We start from the raw sequence: 25,377 nt of genomic DNA on the forward strand, positions 1-25,377 counted from the left end.
AAGGATTCATTGAGGATGAGAGTTTTTCTCAATGGGAAACTAACATTCATTAGCCAAGAATGTAATGTATATCATACTAGGACCAGCTAGGTGAATGAAATGTCCTCAGAGGAAGGGCAAAATAAGAGTGAATTATTATAGATCAGTTTAGGTATTCGAATTATTTTTTAAGGAAAATATTTCACAGGCAAGTGGGGTTATAATGAATCAGCGCCATACAGGGCAATACAGAAGTATGCGTACATACTTAAAAAATTAATTTTCAGAAGGATTCACAAGAAAATGCTAGCAGGGATTATCTTAAGGCAAAGACTCCAACGGTGGGGATGAAATTGTACATCTTTCTAAATTTGTTTGGATTTTCCTGTTATGCACTTTTAACTAAGCAGTGATTATGAACTGTTTTATTTCTTCTTTATGTTTTTTTAGACTTAAAAACCCCTACCAAATGTAATTGCAAAAATGAAACACTGTGTACAGTAAATATGTAATTAAAGACCTATCAAGGAGAATTCCATCCCTCCCTTAGAAATACCTGAGTGATGAGTAACCAGGGAATGGTCTAGAAAAATGAACAGGGAGTGTTATTTGAGTTCAAATATTCAGGACATGCCTGTCATCCTTGCCGGGTAAAAGAAGTGAGAATTGAGGGAGTCCCTCCAACAGGAAACAGGAATTGAGCGGGCAGCTCAGGGGGATAGAGCTGGTCTTCGAAACAACAGGAAAGCGCAGATTTTGTTTCTGGCGAGTTGAGAGCCTTCAAGTTTTTCAGAAAATGCTGGCACAGCTACAGCCCTGTCCTGTCACGAAAGGGTAGAAACTGTCTACATAGCTAGCTTGCTAGTGAGTGTAGTTCTAAAAAAGAGAACTAGACAGAAACAATGACGGTGAAGGGGGTCCTGGGCCTAAGGGATGGAGTGGAGGTTAGGAAGTGCCAGATACACATGAGGAGACGTCAGGAACCGTGCAGGCCAGTTTCAGTGGCTGGAACCGGAAGTCATAGAGGAGACAAGGAGTGTTTTCTTCTCAGGGTCGTGGTCAGATTCTGTATAGAATGCCAGGGAAATTGTATGGAGTGGAGCCAGAGGGGACACCAGCAGGGCCCTAATGTAAAGATTAGACCAGAAGTACGTTCCAGGAAGGTATGAAGATTCCATTTGTCTCAGAAGCATTGCCAAGTTAATTCTTACCTCAAGCTATTAGTTTGAGCATCTTTGTTTAATGTTCAAACTTTTTTTTGTTTGTTTTTGCTTTTAATCCTATCTTTTCATTTGTAACCAGGCACTCTTGCCTCCCTTACCCTCTCCCTTTTTAAACATCCTCTTAACTTCTTAAGAAAACTACCTTTTGGGGCAGTCTAGTGAATTGCAAGCTTGTCAAGAGGAAAGGTAGGTGTTTCCAGGCTCTGGTGGGTAAAGAGAGAGGAGCAGGGTGCCTGTGTGGTCGCCAGGGGAGGGTAGCAACAGCGAAAGAGATAGAAACCAGAAGAAACCGGAAGAGATAGTGGGGCTGGCTTTGGGGCTGGGTCCTTGTGACCTCTGTCATTCAGCAAACATTGACCAGGTGTCAGAGGGTCTAGATGAACCCCTGGAAATGGACAATACTGACCCGTTTTGGATCCACCAAAATGGAAATTCTCTGTGATTCAACCCAATACATGTATTCTAACTGATTTGTATGTATTCATCACATTATCCACCACACCCACCTCTGAAGAAGACTGTTGTGTTATAATTCCCGTGTTATAATTCCCATGTTATAGTGAGGACACCAAAGCTCACTGTGCTTGTGGAACTTCCAAAGGTCAAACAGCAAGTTGAGGCATCAAGATGGCACTCAAATCCAGGCACTCCGGCTTCCAAGCTTGGTCTCTAAACCCTAAACTATCCTCCAGGCTTGAGATCTGAAGACCTACAAGCTCTGGAGAGAGCCCAGGCCTGCATTCTCAGACGATTTTTCTCTAAAATGAGGCAGGACAGATCAGGCTTTGGCCAAGAAGGAACTGGGACTGTTGCCTTTGACTCTGTTATAGTCATACATAACAAACTTCACAAAGCCCACAAATTCAACCACTTCCTTTCGTGGGTCAGTTCTTATCTGCCATCAGAGAACGCTTTACATCATATTATTAGAAGCCTTCTCTGAAGCTGTATTGACACTTCAACCAGTTTTGAATATCACCCAATGAGCCAACTGGGAAGAGCATCCCAAGCTCTTCTAAACCCAGGTGTGGCTTCCTGAAATGGCCACCCAATTCCATCTGGCTTGGAGACTCTGTATCTCTGATCATGCATGATCTCACAGGCTCGGTAATCTTCCCAGAACTCCCATTTCATTATGTCATTCCTGGAACTGAAAATAGCTCCTCAGTGCCCAGACGGTCACATGCAAAATCTTGAATCTGGCCTCTAGGGAACTCCATTACTTAGCCTGTCCTTCCCTCGCCCCTTTGGTCTCACGGGTTCCTGATGTTTATTCTCTCCAGGAAGCTCATTCTCACTAATGGCGCATTTCCACAAATAATCTATTGTATATGCCTGCCAGGCTTTGCTCCTTGAATTTTCTTCCTTCCAGCTCTTTCCCAGTCTCAATGTTAGCCCTTCTTACCATCCCAGCTTAAACCTCACACCTTCCCAGTTGCCCTTTCTAGCTAAGCCTACCAATAGTAACCTCTCGGTCCTAAGAACTCTGAGGACACAGCCTAGGGTTTTTCTATCTACTGTCTTGTGACCAGTATTTCAACTCTATGTAAATAATATAGAAATCTCAGGGACGGAGGCTGTGTCATCTATGACGTTCATTTCTTCAACATGTATCAAGTACCCATTCAGTGCCCAACCTTGTGGGAAACAAAGGTAAGGAAGACATAGTCCCTGGGTTCAAAAGGCTCATGACCCAGAAGAAAGATGCATTAGGTTAGATCATATGAAACTGCTGTTTCCGTTGGTTAAAAATGGTCAAATATTGACAACATAACTTGATTCTTTCTAAATATAATTGTCTAATGACATAGTACGATCAGGGATGGAGGCATAACCGGAGCATTTAGGAAGTAGAGATGAGGGTCATGTGCTTATCTTGTCAGGCGAGAGCCTGAGACTTCTGGAACGCAGTGATATGTGTGCTGAATTGTGATGATTCGGAGTCATGTGACAAGGGGAGGCTATTCTAATAGAGACAACTTGAAGACAAGACAAGGAGGTAAGAAAGAGCAAGTAGACAGTAGATGTTATGGGCCGCATTATAGCTCTTCAAAGTTTTTATGTGGAAGCCCTAATGCTGAGTACCTTAGAAGGTGACTCCATTTAGAGACAGGGCCTTTAAAAGAGTGAGGTCAGTTAAAATGAGGCATTTCCTTGGTACCCTTTACAAAAAGAGGCGATGCAGACGTACAAAGGGACACTAGGAGGGCAGACACGCCGAGGGGGTACTGCATGAGGACTCAACGAGAAGGGGCAAGGAGAGAGGCTGCAGAAGAAGGCAAGCCTGTTGACCCCTCGATCTTGGACTTTAAGCCTCCAGAAGTGTAAGAAGTACATTTGCACATACCGGCCTGTGGTAGCTTGTTACGGAAGCCCTGGAAAACTGATACTGCGGGCAGCTAGGGGGTGAAAGCAAATGATGGCAAGAGCGATGATCCCGGGCTCCGGGAACTGAGCCCTGCTTCAGGCTCTCTGCTTGGCGGGGAGCCTGCTTCTCCCTCTGCTTCTCTCCCTGCTCACGAGAGCCAGGTGACAGATTCCCAGAACAGAAGAGTCATCAATAGTACCAAACAAAGCAGAGGAGTTGCAGTAATATAAAGACTGGAATATGTTTACAGAACCTGGTGACCAGAAGGGCAAAATGACCTCAGGAAAAAAGTATAGTTTCCCTAGACTCATGACCCTGGCCCATGGTCCAAAGTGATGTGAGCTTCCTTCTCCCTTCATATATGGATCCCTCCTTCCCTTCTTCCTCATGAGCAGAGGGTCTAAAGCTCACTTAGATATATATAAGTTCTAGATTTGCATCAATGCGTGCACATTTCCACTGCCACCTCTGGAACTAGAAATGTGTCTCTAGTTACACTGAGATCTGTAAGTTCTCTCTCGGGCTTCTGAGAAGTCAGAGAGTTGTGGATGTTGATGTGTTAATAGAACTGAAGGAAGAACATGGCTGATGGCCTCCGTTTTCCCTGGGGGACGGGAGGCAAGTGAAGGCACGAAGAGCGGGGAAGGGAGGATGGATACTAAAGGCCATGGGGAAGGGAGCTGCCTAGGGAAGAGGGAAAGGATTTGTTCCCAGCCTGCAGGGCCGGTGGAGCCTGAAGTGGGCATACTGGGACTCTGGGACCCCAGGATGGAGGAGCAGCAGGGCCTGGGCCCTGGGCTAGAGGTGGGTGTGTGGCAGCGACAAGGGACTCTCAAAGGAGGGGAGCTTTCCCACGAGGCAGGTTTGGGTGGCTGCGAGTGGATGAGTTCCCACATGTGGGTGGGAAAATATTGCTATGTTCTTCAAGGATCAGAAATAAAAATTTTGAGAAAAACTTCCGAGGTGAAAGCTTCATGTATACTAGAGGTATACATGTAGACTAACTTCAAAAGTCTTATTGTTTATTTTTCAAGATTTTATTTATTTATTTGAGAGAGTGGACGGGGGGTGCAGAGCATGAGCAGGGGGAGGGCAGAGGGAGAAGCAGGCTCCACACTGAGCAGGGAGCCCGAAGCGGGGCTCGATCCCCAGACCTTGGGATCATGACCTGAGCCAAGGCAGATGACTGAACCACCCAGGCGCCCCTAAAGTCTTATAGTTTTAAGTGGAACATACAGTACTTAGGCATCATGCAAACTCACAGAGCCTGTGGCATGCAGATCACATTTTGTCCGTGGAGACTTGCCTAGTTGGGACTTCCCTGGGAATCATAATATGACCAGGGAATGAGGCACTTATGAGGAAGGCAGGAGAAGCTCTCTGTGCTTCTCCAGAGTTCTGTCGTCTTGTGTAAGCAGTAGCTAGAAGAAAGAGCCACACTGGATTTGGGGCCTGTCGGCACCCCTCAACGTGATATATTTTCACATTTTTGTCAACACGAGCCCAACTTTAACAATGAATCCAGGAAAGAGGGGAAGTGATAATAAATCACAAATAATAAAAAACCAACAGCAATTTATTCTGACCCTGCCACCGTAGCTCTTCCAGCCCACAGACCTGTCAGAGTAAAGCTAGCTAATGCAGAGTAAAGCACTTTAGAGAACGCAGGAATCCTACAGTGCCCCGGGGAACAGAGGCACCGAGAGCCTTGCAGAAGGCCCTTCGCATCTTCCCAGGCAAGAGTCACCACTGCTGCAAGGTCAAGGGTAGGGTGGGGGTGGAAACAAGAGGAGAGCAGAGTGGTGGCAGCCAGGCAGAGTAGGATAGCAGCAAGATCAGCTTCGCCTGGCACACAGTTGTGCCCAGGGTCAGTGGACAAGTGAGGGAGAGTCGGAGGAGAGCCACTAGGGTCTGGTCTACGGGAAAAGCGTCTTTAATAATTAACAAATGAGAAAAGGCGTGGAGTCAGTAATGTGACCCCCTAACCTTCTGAGCAAATCACCAGGCCTCAAGAGCCTGCAGCCACGTTAAAGGCTTCCCAGCCAAGAAAGGCTGAGAAGGAAAACACAGAAACTGTTGTAACCAAATGAATCTCACAACCAAGTCAATCCAGGACACATCTGATGAGAGCCATGCTCAACACTGGATATATGGAAGACACGACTGGGAAACAGTTCTTGTAAATGACTAAAATTAGCAAGCCAGAGCCAAGTGCAATTTTAGTTTTTCCTCTTCTCACTTTGTTAATACTTCAATATCTGTAATCAACACAATGTCAGGTTTTCTTTTTTCCCTGATAGCTAGCAAAATAATCAGACACATGCACTCATGTGTCAAAAGACAAAGATACTCGGTCCAAGGACACTTTTCATTAACTCTGGCCTTCACGTCCTTCCACCGTTCAAGATACCTGCAGTGGGTTTTTGTTTTTGTTTTTAACGGAGTTCCTTAAAGGCAGAGAGAAAGTGTGTAGGGAAGAGAAGGTCGTTTCAATCCCTGGATTCCAATTTCTGTTCTGCTCTGGATTGGCTGCGTGATGCTGGACCCCTTAATCCCTCTTTCTGAGCTATGAGTCATCTAAGTGAAGACACTGACTAGCCAGCAGGAGAGTTGGGGAAGGACTGGCAGCAGAGCAGAAGGAAACCCAGGAGAGTGTGACACAGAAGCCCAAAGAAGAAAGTGTTTTTAGAAGGAGGGAGTGGTCGACCATGTTGAAAGCTGCTACAAAGATGAGTAAGAGAAGTTTCTATTTTCTCTGTCAACACCAAGGCATGAGGAACATATCAAGACACAAACCAAGACTTCTAAATTGTTCTTGATCCATCATTTCAAGGCCATGGGCTATCTTAAGGAGGGGGTGGAAATAGCATCTTTGATTACTGTCTTGTTATAAGTGACTTCTTTTCCAAGGTCTTATTTGCATATGACGCCAAAATAAAATCTGAGGATAAATTTTTATAACTCTCATTCTTTTTTTTTCTCTCACTTTCAGTAATTTCTAGGCTTTCTATGCCCATTTAAGGGAGAGTTCTAAAGGATGGGAGTAAACTGAACCTTGACTATATAATTCGGTGCAGGTTCAGAAGCATTTCCTCCTCATTGTAAGCGCAGCCGATAACAAGAGTTTCCATACCGATGTGCAACAAATCTTCCAAATGCAGTCATTTCATGGTCAGCCTAAATTTAGGCAAACACAATTTCTGAATACTAAGAAAAAGAAAAACAAATGCCATAATAAGCTTTCCAGCACAAGGGTCTAAAAATAGCATATTCTTCTCCCAGCTCTACACACACAGGAAAAGCTCCTGGCCATCAGGGCCGGCAGGGTTGATCACAGCTCCACCCAGTCCACAGAGAAGGCTCTCCGCATGTGCGTACTGACTTCCCCGTGTGCGGCTGGCCTGCTTATAACCCAAGAGCACATTTCATCAACAAACGTTCACGGCGACACCCCCCCTCTCGCCACACCGATTTCCCGAGCTCCCCAAATTTAACGTCTAACAAAACTAGGACTTTCGCTTTTCCTTCCGATGTCTTGGAGGTCTCACCAAATGGCCTCACCGTCTATGCAGCGGCTCAAGTCAAAAGCCTAGAATTATTCTGGAAGCTCTCATCTCCCTCTTTGCCACACTCGATGACCAAAGACCCACCAGAGTGGCCACACCCCATGCAGCCGTGCTGCACAAAAGCACCAGCCAGAGTCCCTGGAGTCAGGCTGGGCTCCGTGCATTGTCCTCAAACTTCAGTCTCAGTGGGCAGTCCCTGTGAACGGGGGTGGGAGGTGGTTATTTAAAAATAAACAACTGGGACGCCTGGGTGGCTCAGTCAGTTAAGCGTCTCCCTTTGACTCGAGTCGTGACCCCAGGGTTCTGGGATCGAGTCCCACAATGGGCTCCTTGCTCAGCAGGGAACCTGCTTCTCCCTCTGCCTCTGCCTGCCACTCTGCCTGCTTGCGCTCTCTTTCTCTCTGACAAATAACTAAAAGAAAATCTTTACAAAAACTAACTAACTAACTAAATAAATAAAAATAAAAACAAACAACCAAACTGGTTCAGGCTGGCTTCTGCCCCAAAGATAGACTGGCCTTGACATCTACACTGGGCGGGGGGGGGGGGGGGGGGGGACACTGCTGGATGGCTGTCTCCCCACCTGTCTGAGGGCAGATTCCACACCCCTGGCTGTTGTGGAGAGGGGGCAGGACCAAAGCTTCTATTGTCATAATAATCGCAGTATTCCTGGGGCCTAGGCTTGGGCTTGCAGATAAGTAACTATTTAGAGAAATGAAGAAAACAAGCAAAGCAGAGGGGCAGAACTGGAAAAAATGGCAAGAAGCAATCCTACAAGTAAGTGCAGCAAGACACACATGGACACCACACACAGGAGCCGGGAGTAGAAGCTTCCCCACGCATGGGAGTGGTCTCCTGCTGGGAGGACCCAAAACAAAAGGGCCCACTGACACCAATATGTGTTACTACTAAACACTTCGGAATCAGTATTTTCCTAAAGGGCTGTTATAGCTGTTGCTGTTGTTCTTTTGGCTTTAAAGGGTTACTGTCTGTCAGGCTACCAAACCCCCGCCTTGTCCAAGTCCTCAATCGCCACACCAAGTGACTATTAGAACTTCAAACAAGTCCTGGTCCTGGAAATGGCCTTGTGTCCATGTTTCCTCAGCAGAGACACCAGGAAACGTCAGAAGGCAAATCCAAACGCCCGCCCTGAAGGACTTCATACAGGGCAATCATGTCCCTGGGAGGATGGGTGACCTAACCCAACGTGATTTAAGAAGGAAACACAGCAGATCTAATAGATGGCCCCGATGCCCATCTTGAAGGAAAAGAGGTGGGGGACAAAGGGAGAGAAGGGGAAGAGAGCTCATGGCGCTTTACCTCAGCACCTGCATTTCCTGGGGGGAGTTCCGCACTTCGTCCTGGAGGCGAAGCCAGCGCAGACATGCCTTCAGCTCCTGCTGCTCCTGCGCCTCGTGGGGGGCCAGCTGCTCAGGGCCACAGACACACAAACACATGCGCACAGAACACAGTCACTGTTGTCCTCGTGCAGGGTCACAGCCGCCCAACAGAGCAGCTTGCTCAGTTTCAGGGTGAAAACACTGTGCCTGGCACTCCATCAGAAAAGTCTGAGGGGCAAGGGGTCTGGGAGGTCCTCACACGAAGACTCAGCCCCTCACTCTTCTGCCGGTGATGGCGCTGTGCCGGGTTGTCTGCCTCACACACCCGGGGGGCCCAGAAAAGGCAGGCTTCCGTAAAGGGTCATTTCCACTGAGTCCTTCCAGCCCTTTGCGGCTCTGTCTTGCTGCACAGGGTGGGGACTGGCCCCTCCATTTACCTCCTACTTTTCCCAGCCCTCGGTTTGGTTAAGGGCTGTTTACAGTGGAGCCTGCTAATGCGGTCCAGATGATTCTGTTTGCATATAACCCAAGTGTACTGCCTGGATTCACTCTGGGGGAGGGGGACGCCATCACACCCTGGCCTGCTGGCGAGAATGGGCCGCGGCCGCCGGGCTCATGAGGCCCCACGGCTCAAGCCTCTGTAAGGGAGGGCACTAGAACAGCCACCTGGGAGAGACATATCAGTCTCAACAAGCATTTCTGGAAATGAAAGATCCTTTAGAGTTGATTCAACAGGTATTTACCGAGTCTCTGCCAGACCCTGGGTCCATTACGGACAGAGTCTGTCAGAACACAGGCCATCAGAGTACAGCGGTGGTAGAGGTTAAGGAAGAGATGCTCTCTGGCCAGCCAGGTGAGTCAGAAGGCTTCCCTGAGTAGGTGGTGGGGCCTGTGTTGGTCCCCCCAAGGGAAGCAGGAGTCAGCCCAGGGAGGAGGAATTTCAGGAAGAAGGAAAGCATGTGTAAGGTTCAAGGGGCCTGGAAAGAGCGTGATGTGTTTAGAGGATGGTGAGGGGTATAGTCAGGCGGGGAGCAAGCTATTATCTCGGGAGAGACAGGTGCCAAGTAGCCAGCAGCAGGCAGATGAGCCACAGGTTCTGTGTTCCCTGTTGCTAGGGAACGAATCATGAGTGGAAAATTCATATGTTGAAGCCCTAACCTCGAATGTGACTGTATTTGGAGATGGGACCTTTAAGGGGGTAATTAAAATTGATGAGGTTATTATTGTGGTCCCTGGTCCAATAGGACGGGTGGCCTTACAAGAAAAGGAAGAGACACCAGAGCTCTCTATATGTGCACAGAGGAATGGCCACGGGAGAACACAGAGAGGAGGTGACCACCACCAAGCCAAGGGAAGAAGGTGTCACGGGAATCCAAGCCTGTCAGCACCTTGATCTTGGACTTCCAGCCTTCAGAACTAGGGGAAAACAAGTGTTGTTCAAGCCCGCCCGGTTTGTGGTATTATGTTACAGCAGCCTGAGCTAAGACTCCTGTGAAGGAGGTCAGACCTTACCCAGGTTGATGACAAGTTATGTGATGTAATCTTGCAATGAACTCAATTCCCTTCTCCCTATGGAACACCACTCTCTATCCTCGTTCAGCGGTTTCCCACTCCCTCACTTTGCCGTGTTCGCTACCATTCAGTGCTACGGAGCACAGTCTGTCTGGGCTGCCCAGTGTTGGATGTGCATCACTCCCTCTTCCCTGGAGAGGGAGTGACCAGGAGAGTCCTGTAAGCCAGCCCACACTCTCCCGCCCCGAAGAGCCCTTCTGTCCAGCTTGGAAGGTCTGTTGCAGACACTCATCAGAAACCAACAGCATCTCAGTTTCACCCTTCAAGGAAGGGGCTAGAGTGATCGACGTGCTCTGCAAAGGCTTCCAAACTTTGTGCTGGAATCCAGAATGGCCACTTGACTTCAGATCAAAGTGCTTTCACAACTTGAAGAGATACTGCCTATACCCTAAAGGATAGTGAGGTGGCTTGTCCCCTATGCCAGGCTAAGGGAAAAGGAGCAGCAGAGAGACCTCAATTCCTACTTTACCTTTGAGGCCCATGTCAGAAGTCACCTTCTCCCAAAAGACTTTCTGGATCTGCTCAGGCCTGAGCTCTCCCACCTTTGAACTCATTCAATATTTGGTATTTACCTCTCTCTCCCAACTTATTTTCTTCTTCCTTCTGCTGTATGCTTTTCTTATCTTCACAGTTAAACTCTGACCTCTTTCAGAGCAGGGCTGGGTCTCACTCATCCTTTTATCCCTACAGGTCTGGCGGGGAACAGACCCATGGAAGGTATGCAGCTATGGGATGAGGCCAGACCGGCTTCATGCCTCTATTAGTGAAGATGGCCATATTCAGGGCAGTGAGAAGAAAGACCGAAGCAATGAGACTCAGAACTGACCCTCTGGAGATGTGGGCAGGGGCCAAGGCGACGAGGAGTGCTTTTTGGGGAGATGGCAGGTAAAGGACAGAGAGATCATCGTTAGATGCCTGAAAAATACTCGGATTACCAAGAACAGCAGAAATCTGATTGTCTCAGGACAGAAGCATCCCAGAGAAGGGATGACGATAGGGTCTTGCTTATATTGGCCTATTTAACCTTTGCTTAGTGCCTATTGTGCATCAGTCAGGTGGTGGAAAATACGAAGAGAAAGAGGAGAAAAAGAGAACCGGCGTTTCCTGCACGAGCTCCATGTGTGATTCATAATTATCCCATTCGCTGCGCCAGTCTGCAAATTCTTACAAGTGTTTTTCCAAATGAGGAAACTGAGGGCCAGGGAGGCTATGTAAACCACCTAAACCTACAGAGCCAGTCAACAGCAGGGCTGGGATTCCCTGCCCAGTCCGACACCAAACCCCACCACCTTGCTTAAATCTGCCACATGGCCTCTCTTCACTGTGTGGCAGGGGAAACAGGTGCACATGCTGCCGGCCAAGGTGCGGAGAGGGGTGAGAGGGTGAGTAAAACTGCAGCTCCACTCTGGAAGAGGTCGCAGTCTACGTGAGGATGACAGGAGGGAGAAGGAAGAAGCGAGGCAAAAGAGGTAAGCACTAGATACCGTGGGAGTTCAAAGCTTCTAGAAGAGTAAGTATTGTGAGTGGAATGATCGGCCTGGGCTACCCGGAGAAGGTGACCTTGAGCTGGTTAGTGAGAAATAAACAGGATTTCAACAGGCAGGAGGAGCTTGAACAGAAGCATTCAGGTATGCACAAACTTGAGGATTTCAGAAAATGTTAACTAATTCAGCATGGAAAGGGTGGGGATGGCAGGGAAAAGACTGACCAAATATTAGGAACGGAAAAATAAGCAGGAGGCTGTTTAGCTGCCATATCCTCATTAGAACTGGCAGTCAGTTCTTTAAAGTAGAGGCTGTTTGTTTAGTTGGCATAGGATTTTTTAAATTACTAAATTTTATGTAAAAATCCAGATTTAGAACTTCCTTTTAAACAACCAGGAGTCCAGGCTCTACCACGCCCTCCTGCCAGCCCCGCCACCCGTGGTCCGAGCTCAGAGGAGACTGCCAGCTTGTCTCAGCCCTCGGCATGCCCTAACCTATGACACCAGCCACTTTATTCTTCATTACATGCCAGAAGACATCTGAGATTATGCCTCCTGATGTAAATTTTCATCTTATTATTAAAAAACAAACAAACAAACAAACAAACAACAAACTAGACACAAGTTGGTGGTGTCACCACAACCATAACCAGTGGTCATGCCACGGGATGACCTTCTATTCTAGTCTTTGTTCAAATGTCCACCATCAGAGGGGCCTTCTCATGGTGCCTTCTAAAACTGAGATCACCCCCGACTCTCTGTTCAGCCTCACTGGCCTTCACAGTGCTCACCACCGACGTGGTAGGGATGTGTTTGTCTGCTTTGCTGACCTCTCACCCATCCCTACAGGGAGAACACCCCGGCCCCGGTGGCCCAGCATCCAGCATAGTCCTAGCGCACAAGAAGCCCTCTGCTGATCTGTGGAATGTGAACAGATGCCTGTGAACAGACTATGACTCCGGGTCGGGAAATGCTTAGGGTCACCGTAAACCCACCTGCTGTGCTGCGGCCCAGAACACGTCTTCCAAGTGAGTGGCGAACCCTTCACTCAGCCACTCCTCCGTCCAGTCCCGGGCCCCGATGGCTAGGCCGAACCAGGCGTGAGCGATTTCATGGCATAGCCGGGTCCCACACAGATGGCTCGTTCCTGTCAAGACGCTCTGAGAGAGGAAGATGATGTGTGGGCTGTGGATAATGGGGGAGAAAACACACGGGAGTCTTGTTAGAGCCTGCCCTCGCGGCTGCCCCATGGGGCAGCTTTCTCAGCCCCGCGAGCCTGTTATTATCATGTGCATGCTAGATCATGACCGATCGGCTCACAGCTTAGATGCTTTCAGAAATAAATAAAGTGGCAGTTTATGTTTCTGGCAGCGGTTCAGGGGGCTGTTTGTGCCAAGCAGTCGTCTCCGTCATCCAACGGCTATTACCCGTAATCAGTAACCTGCACCCAAGTTTTATACCCAAGAAATGACAAGGCGATGGAAGCATTTACCCTGAAATCTGGACTGTAAAAGAAGAGCAGGTGTGAGAATGTGAAGCCCATACTGTCAGGAGAGTGATCAAAGAAGCCCCTTCAGCCAAAAATCCGGGTAGCTTACATGCAAATGGAGAAGTCATGCAGAAGGACAGGAAAAGCTGAGAAGAATAAGACCAAAATTTTCCATCGCAGACTGGGGCTGGCTACGGAGTGAACATGCTAACAGGTATCGCAGATGGGTGAGGTGTCCCAGAGACTCAGAGAAAGTCCAAGTCTCCATAAGGCAAAGCTTTCAAAGGTCTCATCTCTCTGTAGATGCTTATACACTCACATGACATAAGAAAATTTGGGCAGGGGGTAGGGTGAAGGTAACCCACCCAGGTGTGCAAACGGCCCCAGGGCTGGTACCAGCTGGAGAGATTTATCTAATCTCATTTTCCATACCTTGTTTTAAAGCCCCAAATACCACGATTAGAACTGCATAGAAGAAGTTGGAGAAAGGAAGGCTGAAAACAAGAAGCGGACAGAAAACCTTCTGTGCGTCCCCCTTCCACATTGCTCATTGATCTGGGACTTGTTTACAGTTTGTCTAAAGGAAGAATTTGCTCTTTAAAAAACAAAAAAAGCAAAACAAAAAAACCTCTCCTCTATCAATTGAACTCGAACAGTTGTAAAACCTCCCGAATTACGAAACCGCGCACCCTGGTTCCTTCCTTCAGAAGCCATTTGTTTGTTCTCACCTTGGCTCGGCACAAGCCAGGACCTTGCTTGGATCTGTCATCCGCCCCCACGGCCACCAGTAGAGAATGCCCCACCTGTACTTCCCTTGCACAACATCACCCATTCAGCTCCAAGGGCTCCCCTGAAATCACAGGAGCCATGTGTGCCAAAAGAGACAGCTTTCATGTGAAATAATAACAGGGCAGGCACGCAAATGAAAAGCGCCTGCCAGGCCCTCGGCAGTCCACCAGAAACCCCAGGAATTAAAAGTGCACTCGGGGCATTTAGGACACGGGAGAGGGAGGAGTACAGTAGTTCAGCGCACTCACTCAGAAAAGCGGGGGCAGCAGGAAAGAGGGGAGGACGGGAGGGAGCACTGGTGGAAGGAAGGCAGGTGGGGAGGAAGGACCAGAGAGACACAGGAGCTAACCTCCTTCTTACTGAGAAAGTCGCCCCACGGAGAAGACAAACTGCGAAACCTGGCATCTGCAAGTCAATGACCCTTTGCTCTGGCCTATGCAGCGCTACAAAGAAAAGCCACAGAAATGTACCAAGTAAATAACATTCCAGACATACTGCTGGCAGCACTTCACCCTTTTTGGCTAAAACAAAACAGAAGTAACTGCAGGCCTTGTAAACAGGCTCCAAGCAGAGCCTGCCTGCGGCCGAAGGGTCTCCAGGCCAGAGACACAGACGGTGTGCACCCAGTGACAGGGACTGGAGGGCTGACCCGTCCGCTCAACCCGGGGAGGTTACACAAGCTGATGGCTGAAATCACAGCCAGACTGATCACCAAGAGAAAGCCTCCTGTGTCCGCGGTGACTGCTCTCTGTTCTGTCCCAGAGTGGAAACCTAGCCAAGGCCCATTTATGCAAATATCAAAGTCTAGAGAGCCTGAAGGAATGCACGAAAGCAGCTGCGTGGTGGTGGTGGGGGGGGGGGGTGGCTGTGCATTTTCCTGCCCTTTAATCTTTTCCCTCCAACGGCCTTTGTTGTCTCCATCAGACCTCCTTCCCCACCTGCCTGGACGCCACCAGGTCCCGGGCCCCAGTGCGTCTTGGCTGTGCTCAGGATGGACCCACGTGGCTGGAATCCTATACTCCCACTTCCCATCCCCAGCCCCATCTTTCTAGCGGGGAATAACTGTACCTCCTACTGTCTTCTGAGAAAGATCAAAGCTGAAATGTCCTCCTGGGTCGGAAGGAAGGGCGTTTCACTTGATATAAGGGACCCTATTATCAGTGGAAAACACGACCTTCTCCCTGAAAAGCAATTTTCCAGTTGAGAACCAGACCCTAAATCCTCCTTCAGTGGAGTCCGCCCTCTGAGGCTGGATTTTACCTGTGGGCTACTCTGGGGTCGTATTTCCCTATAAAGGAAATGGCTTCCTTCTTAAGACTAAATTAAAAACATGGAGTCAGGTTTTGATAACCGTTCTCGAGGGCTATTAACAAAATTCTGACATAAAAGAACCAATAGAATTTATTTTCAAGGAGAATTTCCTCCTCTCCTTTCGACCCTAAAAGTCAGAATTTCTCCTGTCAAGTAGGATTTTTTACACTGCCTTTTTTCAACAGTGAGTGGGGAAAAGGATAATGCTCTTAAGCTCATTTCAAGGAGTAATATTAAATATTCCTTTACGAATAGATAATCTATTTTCTGCCCACCTTCAAGATAGAATGGATGTTTAGAATTTTCTACTTCTACCTTAACCTTGATTTATAAGTTTCACCCCTGGTTTCCTCACACATTCTCGAGTTCTCAGAGCCTTATTCATGGTCCTAATCAGCCAGCAGGTCATCCGTCTTCACTCTGACAAGACCCATTGGAAAACGGGTTTTCTTGTTTCCCCTGAAAGGGCCTGTGTCGGCTGCCTCTACAAATGTCAGATTGTCGATTCATCATTGCAGAGGACAGAAGATAATCACTTCAATGATATCTTCATCCTAAAAACAGGTTTCTTTTTTTTAAATTCACAGAATTTATCACTTTACCCAAATAAGAGATGGACTTTCAACTCTCAGAAAGCACCAGCCCCCGGAGTTGTATTCTCCATCATAAATTCCCTTTTGCTACAAGTGGTCGAGGAGGACAGTGGGACAGAGGAGGACATGTGTTCTCATTCTTTCCCAGGAGATCACCAACAGGGCTGCTCCTTCCAGAGGAGTACATGTGGTGTTGGATGTCTGTTGCCTCGCCCCTCGAGATTAAAAAATACCATTTCTGGCCTGAAAACAGCTTCTCAAGACTGTTCCTAAAGCTACCTCCCCACCCAGATTAGAAGGCTGTATCTGTTAATTTGAAACATGCTTCTAGCAGAGGAGGAAGGAGTGCCTTCATTACTCTCAAGAGCCCCTCCAATCCTTCGGGAGGAATTCAATTTGGAGCGGAAATGGGGAATTTCATCAGATCTTAAGCAGGGGCTGTTCTGTGATTTATTTCAGCTTTGTCCAAGGAGATGCGACCAGCGCGGCCCATCCTGCTGCCCAGGGAGAGATCCAGCACTTACCGATTCCAGCTCCGTGTTGCTGCCTTGGCCTGTGGGAGGACCAGCAGGACAGGAACCGGCTTTTGGTTGAGGACAAAAAGAGTCCCAGGCCACCCCTCCCATGATACTGGAGCTGATCCCAATTTCCCTGGGGAGTGCAGATTCACTTTTTGTACAGATCCCTGGGAAGTGCATCCAGGAAACCGACTTTTACGCTCCTCAAGCTTGAACTTCTTAGTGATTCAAACTTTCTCACAATCTCAACAATACGTGGACTTCCATATCCCATTATGGAGAGGAAGGATGAACCAGGAAACAAGGGGAACAGGGGCTCCTTTCCACCCCTTGCCCAGAGTCAAACTGGAGAGCTTAAAGTGTCTCCTGATCCCGTGAAAAGCAACTTTTGCTTGCATGACTTAATTACTTGCTCATCTAATTTGGAAAATTCAAAGTAGGACTCAGGGTAGCCTGGGGCAATTGGCAAGGGAGGACAAATCTAGGTACCACTCCTTAAGATTCAGAATGGGTTTTCTCTTCTTAAGCTGTGATGTGATACGTGCCAAGCACTTCAACCTATGTGTTTACAAACCAAAATGCTCAACTTGGGGCCCCTCTTCTCTGCAGTGAATTCCTGTAGTCTCCCACTCCTACATCAGCCTAATGTAGGGGATGCATCTGTGGTCCCAAAGGCAAAGGGGCACCCAGATGACCTCGAGAGCCTCTGCTCCCTCTTGGCTCTGAGACCGCTCAGTAGGAACTAGTTTCATTCCATTTGCCCCATCTGGCATCCCACTGGGGCCGCACAAGGTTGTCTTCAAACTGGAGCTACGTAAGATGAGGGAATGTTCTTTTGGGGACAGGGACTTTCAGGAGTTTGAGGTAGAAACCAGCTCTAAAAACTTGGAAGAAAACTCACTATATCTAATCAACAGTGGGATCTAGGTTTGAAAGAAAAGGGTAGCATTAAGTATAAGTTTTCCTTTAAAAATTCTGAATGGCAAATAGGCAGTAAAACATCGACTCATTTACCTAAATGGATTTTGGCTGAAACTGCCAAGATAAACCGAGCAGAGAGTGACTAAGAGAACGCCCAGGGCCACATTCCGGAGATTTCTACCAAAAAAAACGCACTCTCCTTCTAAAGATTCCTATCACTTGAGCATTTGCTGGGTTTGAGGCACAGTCTGTTACACACATCATCCCATTTGACCTACCTCATGACCTCAGGAGATAGATTTTATTATCATCATTTTACAGATTATAGAAGTGAGGTAGAGAAAGGTGAAGTGACTAGCTCAAGGTCACATAGCTGGCAAGTAATGGAGTTTTTCTACTCATACGGTCTTGACGCTGAAGCCTTACTCTGATCCACTGGCCCAGGTCATTGTGTTTAGACCTGTAATTTCTGGGCTCCCATCCTTCTGTGCCAGCTCAAGTCCAGTGATGCAATGAGGCCCTTGTTGGAACTACATCTTCACGGTCCACCCAAAGGGAAGCCACCAGCCATGCCCTGGGACCTCTGTTCCCTATATCTATGTCAGAGCCAGACTGGCCTAAGGTTACCAGACCTTTTGATCACAGAGCTTCAGCCTCTTCCTTGAGGGAAGTAGAGTGATGATGGAAAGGACAGGGCACAAAGCAAGGGAAACCTCATTACTCCACTTCTGATGTCCTCAAAGACCTAAATTCCTGAAGTAACACCTCATTCTCCCAAACTCTGTCCTAGGCCAGGAGTTCCTCAGGAAACACTTCAAGGGGATGCTTAGATAGACAAGCAGGTGCAAAGGTGCTGAAGCTATTCCCCAGGAGTTTAAGAAGAGCAACAAACCAGACTTTCCCTGGCCTACATCTCCCACCCATTTTTACTAAAGCCGAACGTTTCTTTTTCCTAAAAAGACATTATTTTTTAGAGCCGTGTTAGGTTTACAGCAGAACTAGCAGAGGATACAGAGAGTTCCTATACACTCCCTCTACCCAAACATTTCTAACCTCCCCTACTATCAACATGCCCCACCAAAATGGCGCATTTGTTACTGCAATTGATGAACTTACACTGATGCATCATTATCACAGTCTATAGTTTACATTGAGGATCACTGTTGGTGTGCTATATTCTATTGGTTTGGACTAATGAATGAACGTGAACGCCATTACAGTATCACACAGCACAGGGAGTAGTTTCACTGCCCTGAACAATCACCTGATTTTTTTTTTTTTCCAAGAAGAGATGGTTTAAAGCAGATCACAAACTCAAAGGTTGACAGGAGTCAAGAACATAATAAAATGAGGGATGTGGGAGATGGGGGAAGTGGATAAAAAGATGAGGGAAGTAGACAAGGAGATGAGGAAACAGAAGAAGGAAAAGGGGAGCAGGAAATAAACAAGGAGAGGGAAAAGGAACCATGGGGATGAGGGAAACAGACAAGGAGAGGAGGAAAAATACAAGAAGAGGGGGAAACTCAAGGAGGGGGGAAATAGACAAGGAGAAGGAAAAGGAGTCAAGGAGATGGGGAAGGAGATAAGGAGGGGGAAGGAGACAAGGAGGTGGTGCGGAAGGAGATAAGGAGAAGCGGAAAGGGACACGGAAATGGGGAAGGGGACAGGGAGAGGTGGGAAACAGAGAACACAAAGAAAGCAGATAACAAAAGGAAGGAGGAAGTAGACAACAAGTTGGGAGGTGAATAACAAGATGAAGGAAGTAGATTAGGGAGTGATAAGGATGTAGGGCAACAGGTAACTATAACGGAAGTAGAAAACAATAGAGGGGAAATATGCAGCAATTTTTATAAACACCATGTCAAAACCAACCAACCTATGGACAGGGGCTACAATTTTCTCATCTCTGGTTTAAAGCAGTTATCGTACGGAAGAAGCTTATGCTTTCATTGCGCACGGAGGCGGTAATGACTGAGATCTGCATCCTACCAGGGTTCAGGATGGATGCTCATGGAAAATGGGGAAATGCTCAAAAGCTGAGCACAGATGACAGCTAGGAGAGAGGGGGCTCCTAGTGAGGCACAAGGAGGGAAGAAGGGGTAGCACTCAGTGACACCGAAACATTTTTGCCTGCTTCATAATTTGGTTTAGCATTGACCTCAGGCCTATTGCTAATGGGGAAAATAATAGCACGGCAGCGACAAAACAGAGACCACTTCTGACTCAAGAAAACAGAGGCCATTTTTGGCAGAGTACTTCGCTATCAAAAAGCAGAGCAGTGGACACTGCCCTTCCACCCTGCCGGGCAAATCGCCCATTGCGAATGCTATCTAGACCTCAGCCCTGCGTGCTAAATGCGGGCAGCACTAGCACCCCGTTATTAAGAATTGGCTACCTCTAGCTCGGGCCACCCAGCCTGAGGATGGTGGCAGTATTGGTATCTAGTGGTTCAGCTCCTTTAAAAAGTGAAATAAAGCTACAAGTGGATGTCTCAGGTTTTAAAGCTAAGGAATCAGAGGCTAGTATTCGAACAATCCAACTGTATTTGGACTTCTTCCCTTCTGAGTCGTAGCATGCACCTAAGCGGTCTCTGCTTTCTGACAGAGGAGAACACAGAGACAACTTTTTTTGAAGTTACCAAACACGGGGTTTTGGACACCATGGACCCACCCATATCAAAACTATAAGAACAGTATTTACCGCAGCCAAACATGTCTTTTGAATCACAAAATTAGTTAAGAACCGAGAGCTGTGCACTTTCTGCAGGATCTGGAGAACTCTTCTGGTAAGTAATTACCAATGAAAACACGCTGGCAGCCTCCACTGGAGCACACGGATGACAAAATGTGATTCCCTCCACTCCCTCATCCCCCTCCTGCTGCCGTCCTCCCCACCAGGGTGATGTTGTTTGTTCCCATAAAAGAGCTAATAAAATTAGCTTTCCCTGTGATACAGGGGAAATCTTTATTTAATAAAATAACGCATTTTGCTCCATTCCCAGAACAGCAACAAAATGGCGCGCCTGAGAACCATAATAGCTCATCCGGTTGGTTTTCGCTGTGCAGATAAGTCTGTCATTTGTGGCCATGTGGAAGGATGGGAAGCTGCTTCCTGAAGGAACATGTTCAGGCGGCTTGCACAACCCTCGGTAAGAAGTGTGTGGTGACGGGTTTCCTTTGAAATACGGTGTGAACACTCTTTAGGTCCACAAATCATGTCTTCCCGTGTTCCTTGTCTAGAAAAAGAAAAGGTGGGGATTTCCCAAAGAACACACAGAAATGTTAACTGGTGGGTGGTGGGGGTGGGGAGGTCACCCGTTGCTTCCACAACCGAGAGGCACTCTGGGAATCTGAAATCTCAAGATGTGGTCAGAAAGATATCTAAGTACTGTGCCGGGAGCGGCTGAGAGCACACGCGAGGCAGAAAGGCGGGTCTGGACGGCCAGAGGCCCAGGCACGGCAGGGCACCGCAGACTGACGGAGTGAGTCCTGAAGCAGATGTTCATGCAGATGACAGGGTCCTCCTGCTAGACAGCCACACTGTCAGCTAGCTTTCAAAGCCAAGCTGCCTTGGGGCATGGCTTAACAGAATCAGATCTCTAACTGAACCAAAGGTAGATCTAGGAAGACAGAATGAGAGGAAGCAGAGTTCAGGTTGTCTCTAATGGTTGGTCCGATGGTGGTGAAAAAGGAGGTGGGGGGAGGGAAGAAGAGGAAAAACAAACTATTAACGATGCCAATAAACTCTTAAGACATGCTTACTCTCTCCCAGGCACCATTCTGCTTACTCCACCTTCACTAAGCCATTCAGTTCTAACAACAAGGTCACGATGGGCACAGTATTGTTATTATCATCAACCCCATTTTATACACAAATAAACTAAGCCACAGAAGTCACATCGCTTGTCCAAAGATCCCACGGTTAATCCGCGACGAAGCGGATTCAAACACAGGCAGCCTGGCTCATCTGTGTGTTTCGCTTGTTCAATATCAGTGGGCTTCAGAATCACTTAGAGGCGGGGTTGCTAGATAAATACAGGACACCCAGTTAAATCCGGATTTCACATAAAAAATGAATAACTTCTTAGTGTATGTCCTATCCCATGCAATACGTGCTAAACCTGGCAACCTTACCTGGAGGGCTTGTTAGAACAGATCACTGGGCCCCCACCTGCAGAGTTGGGTCAGAGGCTGCAGCTGATTAGCAGCTGGCCCTTTCAGAGGGGGCCCCAGGCCCTCAGACTCCATCTCCCCCCCAACTTTCTGTTTCCTCACCACTGGCTCAGTCCACTTATCAGGTGTGTTTTCTTCTCCTCCTTTCTTATTAGCAGGATTAAGAGAAAAGCAATATATTTCTTTTTATAAAGATTTGATTTATTTGACAAAGAGACATCGAAAGAGGGAACACAAGCAGGGGGAGTGGGAGAGAGAGAAGCAGGCTCCCCACAGAGCAGAGAGCCCGACGTGAGGCTTGATCTGAGGACCCTAGGGTCATGACCTGAGCAAAAGGCAGATGCTTAACGACTGAGCCACCCAGGGGTCCCGCAAAATATTTCTCCTACCCGTGTCTCCATTAAAAGTGGGCAGAGAAGACCAAGTGTTCTAAGAGATGCTCTGCCATGCACCTCATTTAAATTTGCTGCCTGACTCCTTAGAAGCATGTGGACTTAATCTCTTATTTAGTTTTCCTTATGAAAAATTCTATCAACCTGGTTCATGTCTAGAAAACAGTTTAGCAAACTCTTGCTCCACGGAGGCGCCAAAGTCAAAACCAAATTTCAGCCTCTCTCAAGTCAGTCACTACAAATTCCATACTACTAAGCATGGCATTAATTAGGTTTATTGTATTTTTGAAATCCAAACACAGTTTCAATTATTACTAGTCACTAATGGCTTATAATGAAGGCAGAGCTTGTTAGCTAAGCAAACAGCTGGCATGTTTGTTGAAAGTGTAAATAGAAGGGAAATTCGTGAATTAAGTGAATGAATTCGCTGATTGTTCTGGCTAGGCTGTCAAGAAGCATTCAGCTGCCAAAACATATATCACCACCTTTGCTGAAAGGATTAGCCTGCCTGAGTTATCTTTATCCGGTCAGAGATCTTCTTAGTGGTCGCTTACAAAGTCAATGTCTCTCTGAATTTTTGAAGTACTCATCTGCATCAATAAATGCCATTAAGGATAAGGGATCACCTGGCTAGGGGGGGGTGTTCATAAATAACTTTGCCTTTAAGAACAATAGCCATATCCCCTCATCTTTATTTGACTCCACAAATAGACAAACAGACTAACACAGCATGCCTAAGGATATAAAGGGACAATATGTCTCATATTTTCCAGGGTGGTCCTAGAAAGTATGGGGCAGATGGTCATTCTCAGACATACTGAACTTAACAGCATTTCCCTTTAAAAGGTAATAAACTACACCAGAAACAAAAGAATAAACAAATAAAAGGTTTCCCTCTCCAGTCTCCTGATTTTTAACTATGCTTTTTGTTTAAAATTCCTAGTCTTTCCCTTTCTTCTTACCAAATGGAAGTTCTCTGTTTACTGGATATCTATAGTTAATTCCCATTTCTCTCTGATGTGTTCACCATGCTGGAAGTGTAGGGGAGGGTCACAAGAGTTCCTCTCCTAAGTAATTCTTGGTGCCCATGGGCCCATTCCTGGGCGGTTGCCTTCTGGTCTCGTGAAAAGACACCTGGATCTGTTCGTAGTATGTTTAGCTGCAAGCAACAGAAAAGACAACGCAGGCTGGCAAACGCCTATAACAAGACCCCCGGAAGAGGGTGGTTTCTGGGGTTGGCTCAGTGACTCAGCCATGCCATCACAGCTCTGGGTCTTTCTATCATCCCACTCTGCCAGCCGTTCTTACTGTGTTCACTCTCATCTTCAGGCCTGCCACCTCTTGGTCCCAAGTTGGTTACCACAGCTCCAGGAACCACTTTCATGTTTAACATAGAACATAAAAGTGGGAGAAAAGGGGTGCTGTGCCAGCAATATCTATCCCTTTAATCAAGAAAGCAAAATGTGCCCTAGAAAGTATACAGCAGACTCCCTCTCACTGGTTACCCCAAGCTGTAAGGCAGCACTGGGAAGAGGCTCTTTGGCTTTATCTGATCCCAAGGCCGAGCGAGGCAGCTGGAAGATGGGGGTTCTTGTGGGTGTAGGGCTGGCTACAACATCTTTGCACAACCCTCCGTCTCAGAGATGTTAGAGAGCTATTCCTTGCATCCCTTAGAACACAAATTCTTTCAGAAGAAACAATGCACTAAGAATTCACATGGAAGTTTTAGTAATGTATTTCATATTTTTCTAGCTGGAGGCAATTTGAAGATGGGGACTTATAGGATGGGCAAGCTGATGTCCTTCAAGGACACAGTCTACCTATTTCTCAACTTAACATGATGCTGGCTGACATTTGGACTTTTGTTTTACCTTCTTGGCCTCCAGGAAAAAGCTAAAGGCAATGCTGTTATGTTATGGTGGTTTTTAAGAACTCAGGCTTTGGGGACAGAGTCCTGCATTTGACTCGTGGCTCTCCCAATAACAACTGCATTGGTGTTTAATAGTGCTGCTCTAACAAATGACTACAAATGCAGTGCCTTAAAACGACACAAATCTGTCATTTCACAGTTCTGCAGGTCAGAAGTTTGACACCAGTCTCACTGCTTTTAGAAGTCAGGACACGGGGTCTCGTGTGTATCAGGTGGGAGGTGACCGGAAAGGGGCAGAAAGGGGGTCTTCTGCGGCATAGGTCACATTTTCTTTCTTTCTTTCTTTCTTTCTTTCTTTCTTTCTTTCTTTCTTTCTTTCTTTCTTTCTTTCTTCTTCTTCTTTTCTCCTTTTTTTCTTTTTTAAAGATTTTATTTATTTGACAAAGAGAGACACAGCGAGAGAGGGAGCATAAGCAGGGGGAGTGGGAGAGGGAGAAGCAGGCTTCCCACTGAGCAGGGAGCCTGATGCAGGGCAATCCCAGGACTCTAGGATCATGCCCTGAGCCCAAGGCAGATGCTTAACGACCAAGCCACCCAGGCGCCCCCACATTCTCCTTCTTGATCAGGGTGCTAGTTATAAAGGTATATTCAATTTATGAACATTCAACAAAGCTGTACACTTGTGTACTCTTCTGCAAGGTAGTGTACTTCAGTGAAAAGTTAAAAAAGAGAGAGACAAACAAGCATGTTGGGAGGTGGTCATTTTCTTCTTGGAAAAATTAAGGCAAAGATTCAGCCAGAGCCCCATTGGAAGGGACAGGAAGGAGACCAGAGATAGGGCAGCCTTTCCTTAGTCCCTAAAGCTGAGTGTACTCCAGGCCAGTTTCCAACACTAATTACGTGCGTATTTGAAATTTTAAATCTCTTGAGGAAAAGGTGTTTTTTTTTTTTTTTTTTTTTTTAATTTCTTTTGCCTTAGAGTCACATTTCTGTTGCAAGTGAAAGGTACCTTGTACCCTCCAGACACCTGTAAAAACAGAACTGATATTGTCATATATCCATGCTGGCTTCATTTTCCTTCAGACACAGTGGAAAACATGCCACTATAACAAACCCCCTTTCCATCCTGGCCAGCTGGAAAATTACGTTATGACTGAAATGACATCATACAACTATGACACTGAGCCAGCGGCAGCTCTGAGAAATCTGGGTGAGGCAGTGACAGCATGGGCAGAACGCCACTCGGCAATGAATCCCACCTTTTATTAGCAAATGGCTTTTTTATTGCCATGACATTTCAAAAATGAAACTGTGGCAGCCACATTGTTGGAGGCCATTGATCACTTAACGTCCCTTATCGCTGAAACTAACCATGTTGGTCCAACAAGATGAGACAGGGAGGAGGAGAAAGCTTGTTTTACCTTTTTTTTTTTTTTTTTTTTTTTTAAATTTCTTTTCACTGTTCCAGAATTCATTGCTTATGTACCACACCCAGTGCTCTATGCAGTATGTGCCCTCCAGAATACCCACCACCAGGCTCACCCAACCCCTCACCCCGCCTCCCCTCCAAAATCCTCAGATTGTTTTTCAGAGTCCACAGTCTCTCATGGTTTGTCTCCCTCTCTGATTTCCCCCAACACCTTTCTCCTCTCCATCTCCCCATGTCCTCCGTGTTATTTCTTATGCTCCACAAATAAGTGAAACCATATGATAATTGACTCTCTCTGCTTGACTTATTTCACTCAGCATAATCTCTTCCAGTTGATACAAACATTGGGTATTCATACTTTA

At 47.0% G+C, this 25,377-nt stretch overlaps 1 protein-coding gene across 9 annotated transcripts in view; it reads right to left on the bottom strand.

Annotated features, from left to right (window-relative positions):
- AOPEP (aminopeptidase O (putative)) overlaps positions 1-25,377 on the bottom strand; it is a 333,964-nt gene that overhangs the window by 135,226 nt on the left and 173,361 nt on the right. For 7 of the 9 annotated variants that reach the window (XM_059141103.1, XM_059141101.1, XM_059141102.1 and 4 more), the window contains 2 exons: positions 12,527-12,716; positions 8,457-8,563 (listed from right to left, as the gene is read on the bottom strand). In XM_059141103.1, the coding sequence (XP_058997086.1) occupies positions 8,457-8,563; positions 12,527-12,716 (297 nt within the window). The other 2 variants (XM_059141108.1, XM_059141107.1) reach the window with 2 other exon arrangements.

The sequence above is a fragment of the Mustela lutreola genome, chromosome 12 (assembly GCF_030435805.1).
Source record: "Mustela lutreola isolate mMusLut2 chromosome 12, mMusLut2.pri, whole genome shotgun sequence".
In the NCBI taxonomy this organism is placed as follows: domain Eukaryota; kingdom Metazoa; phylum Chordata; class Mammalia; order Carnivora; family Mustelidae; genus Mustela; species Mustela lutreola.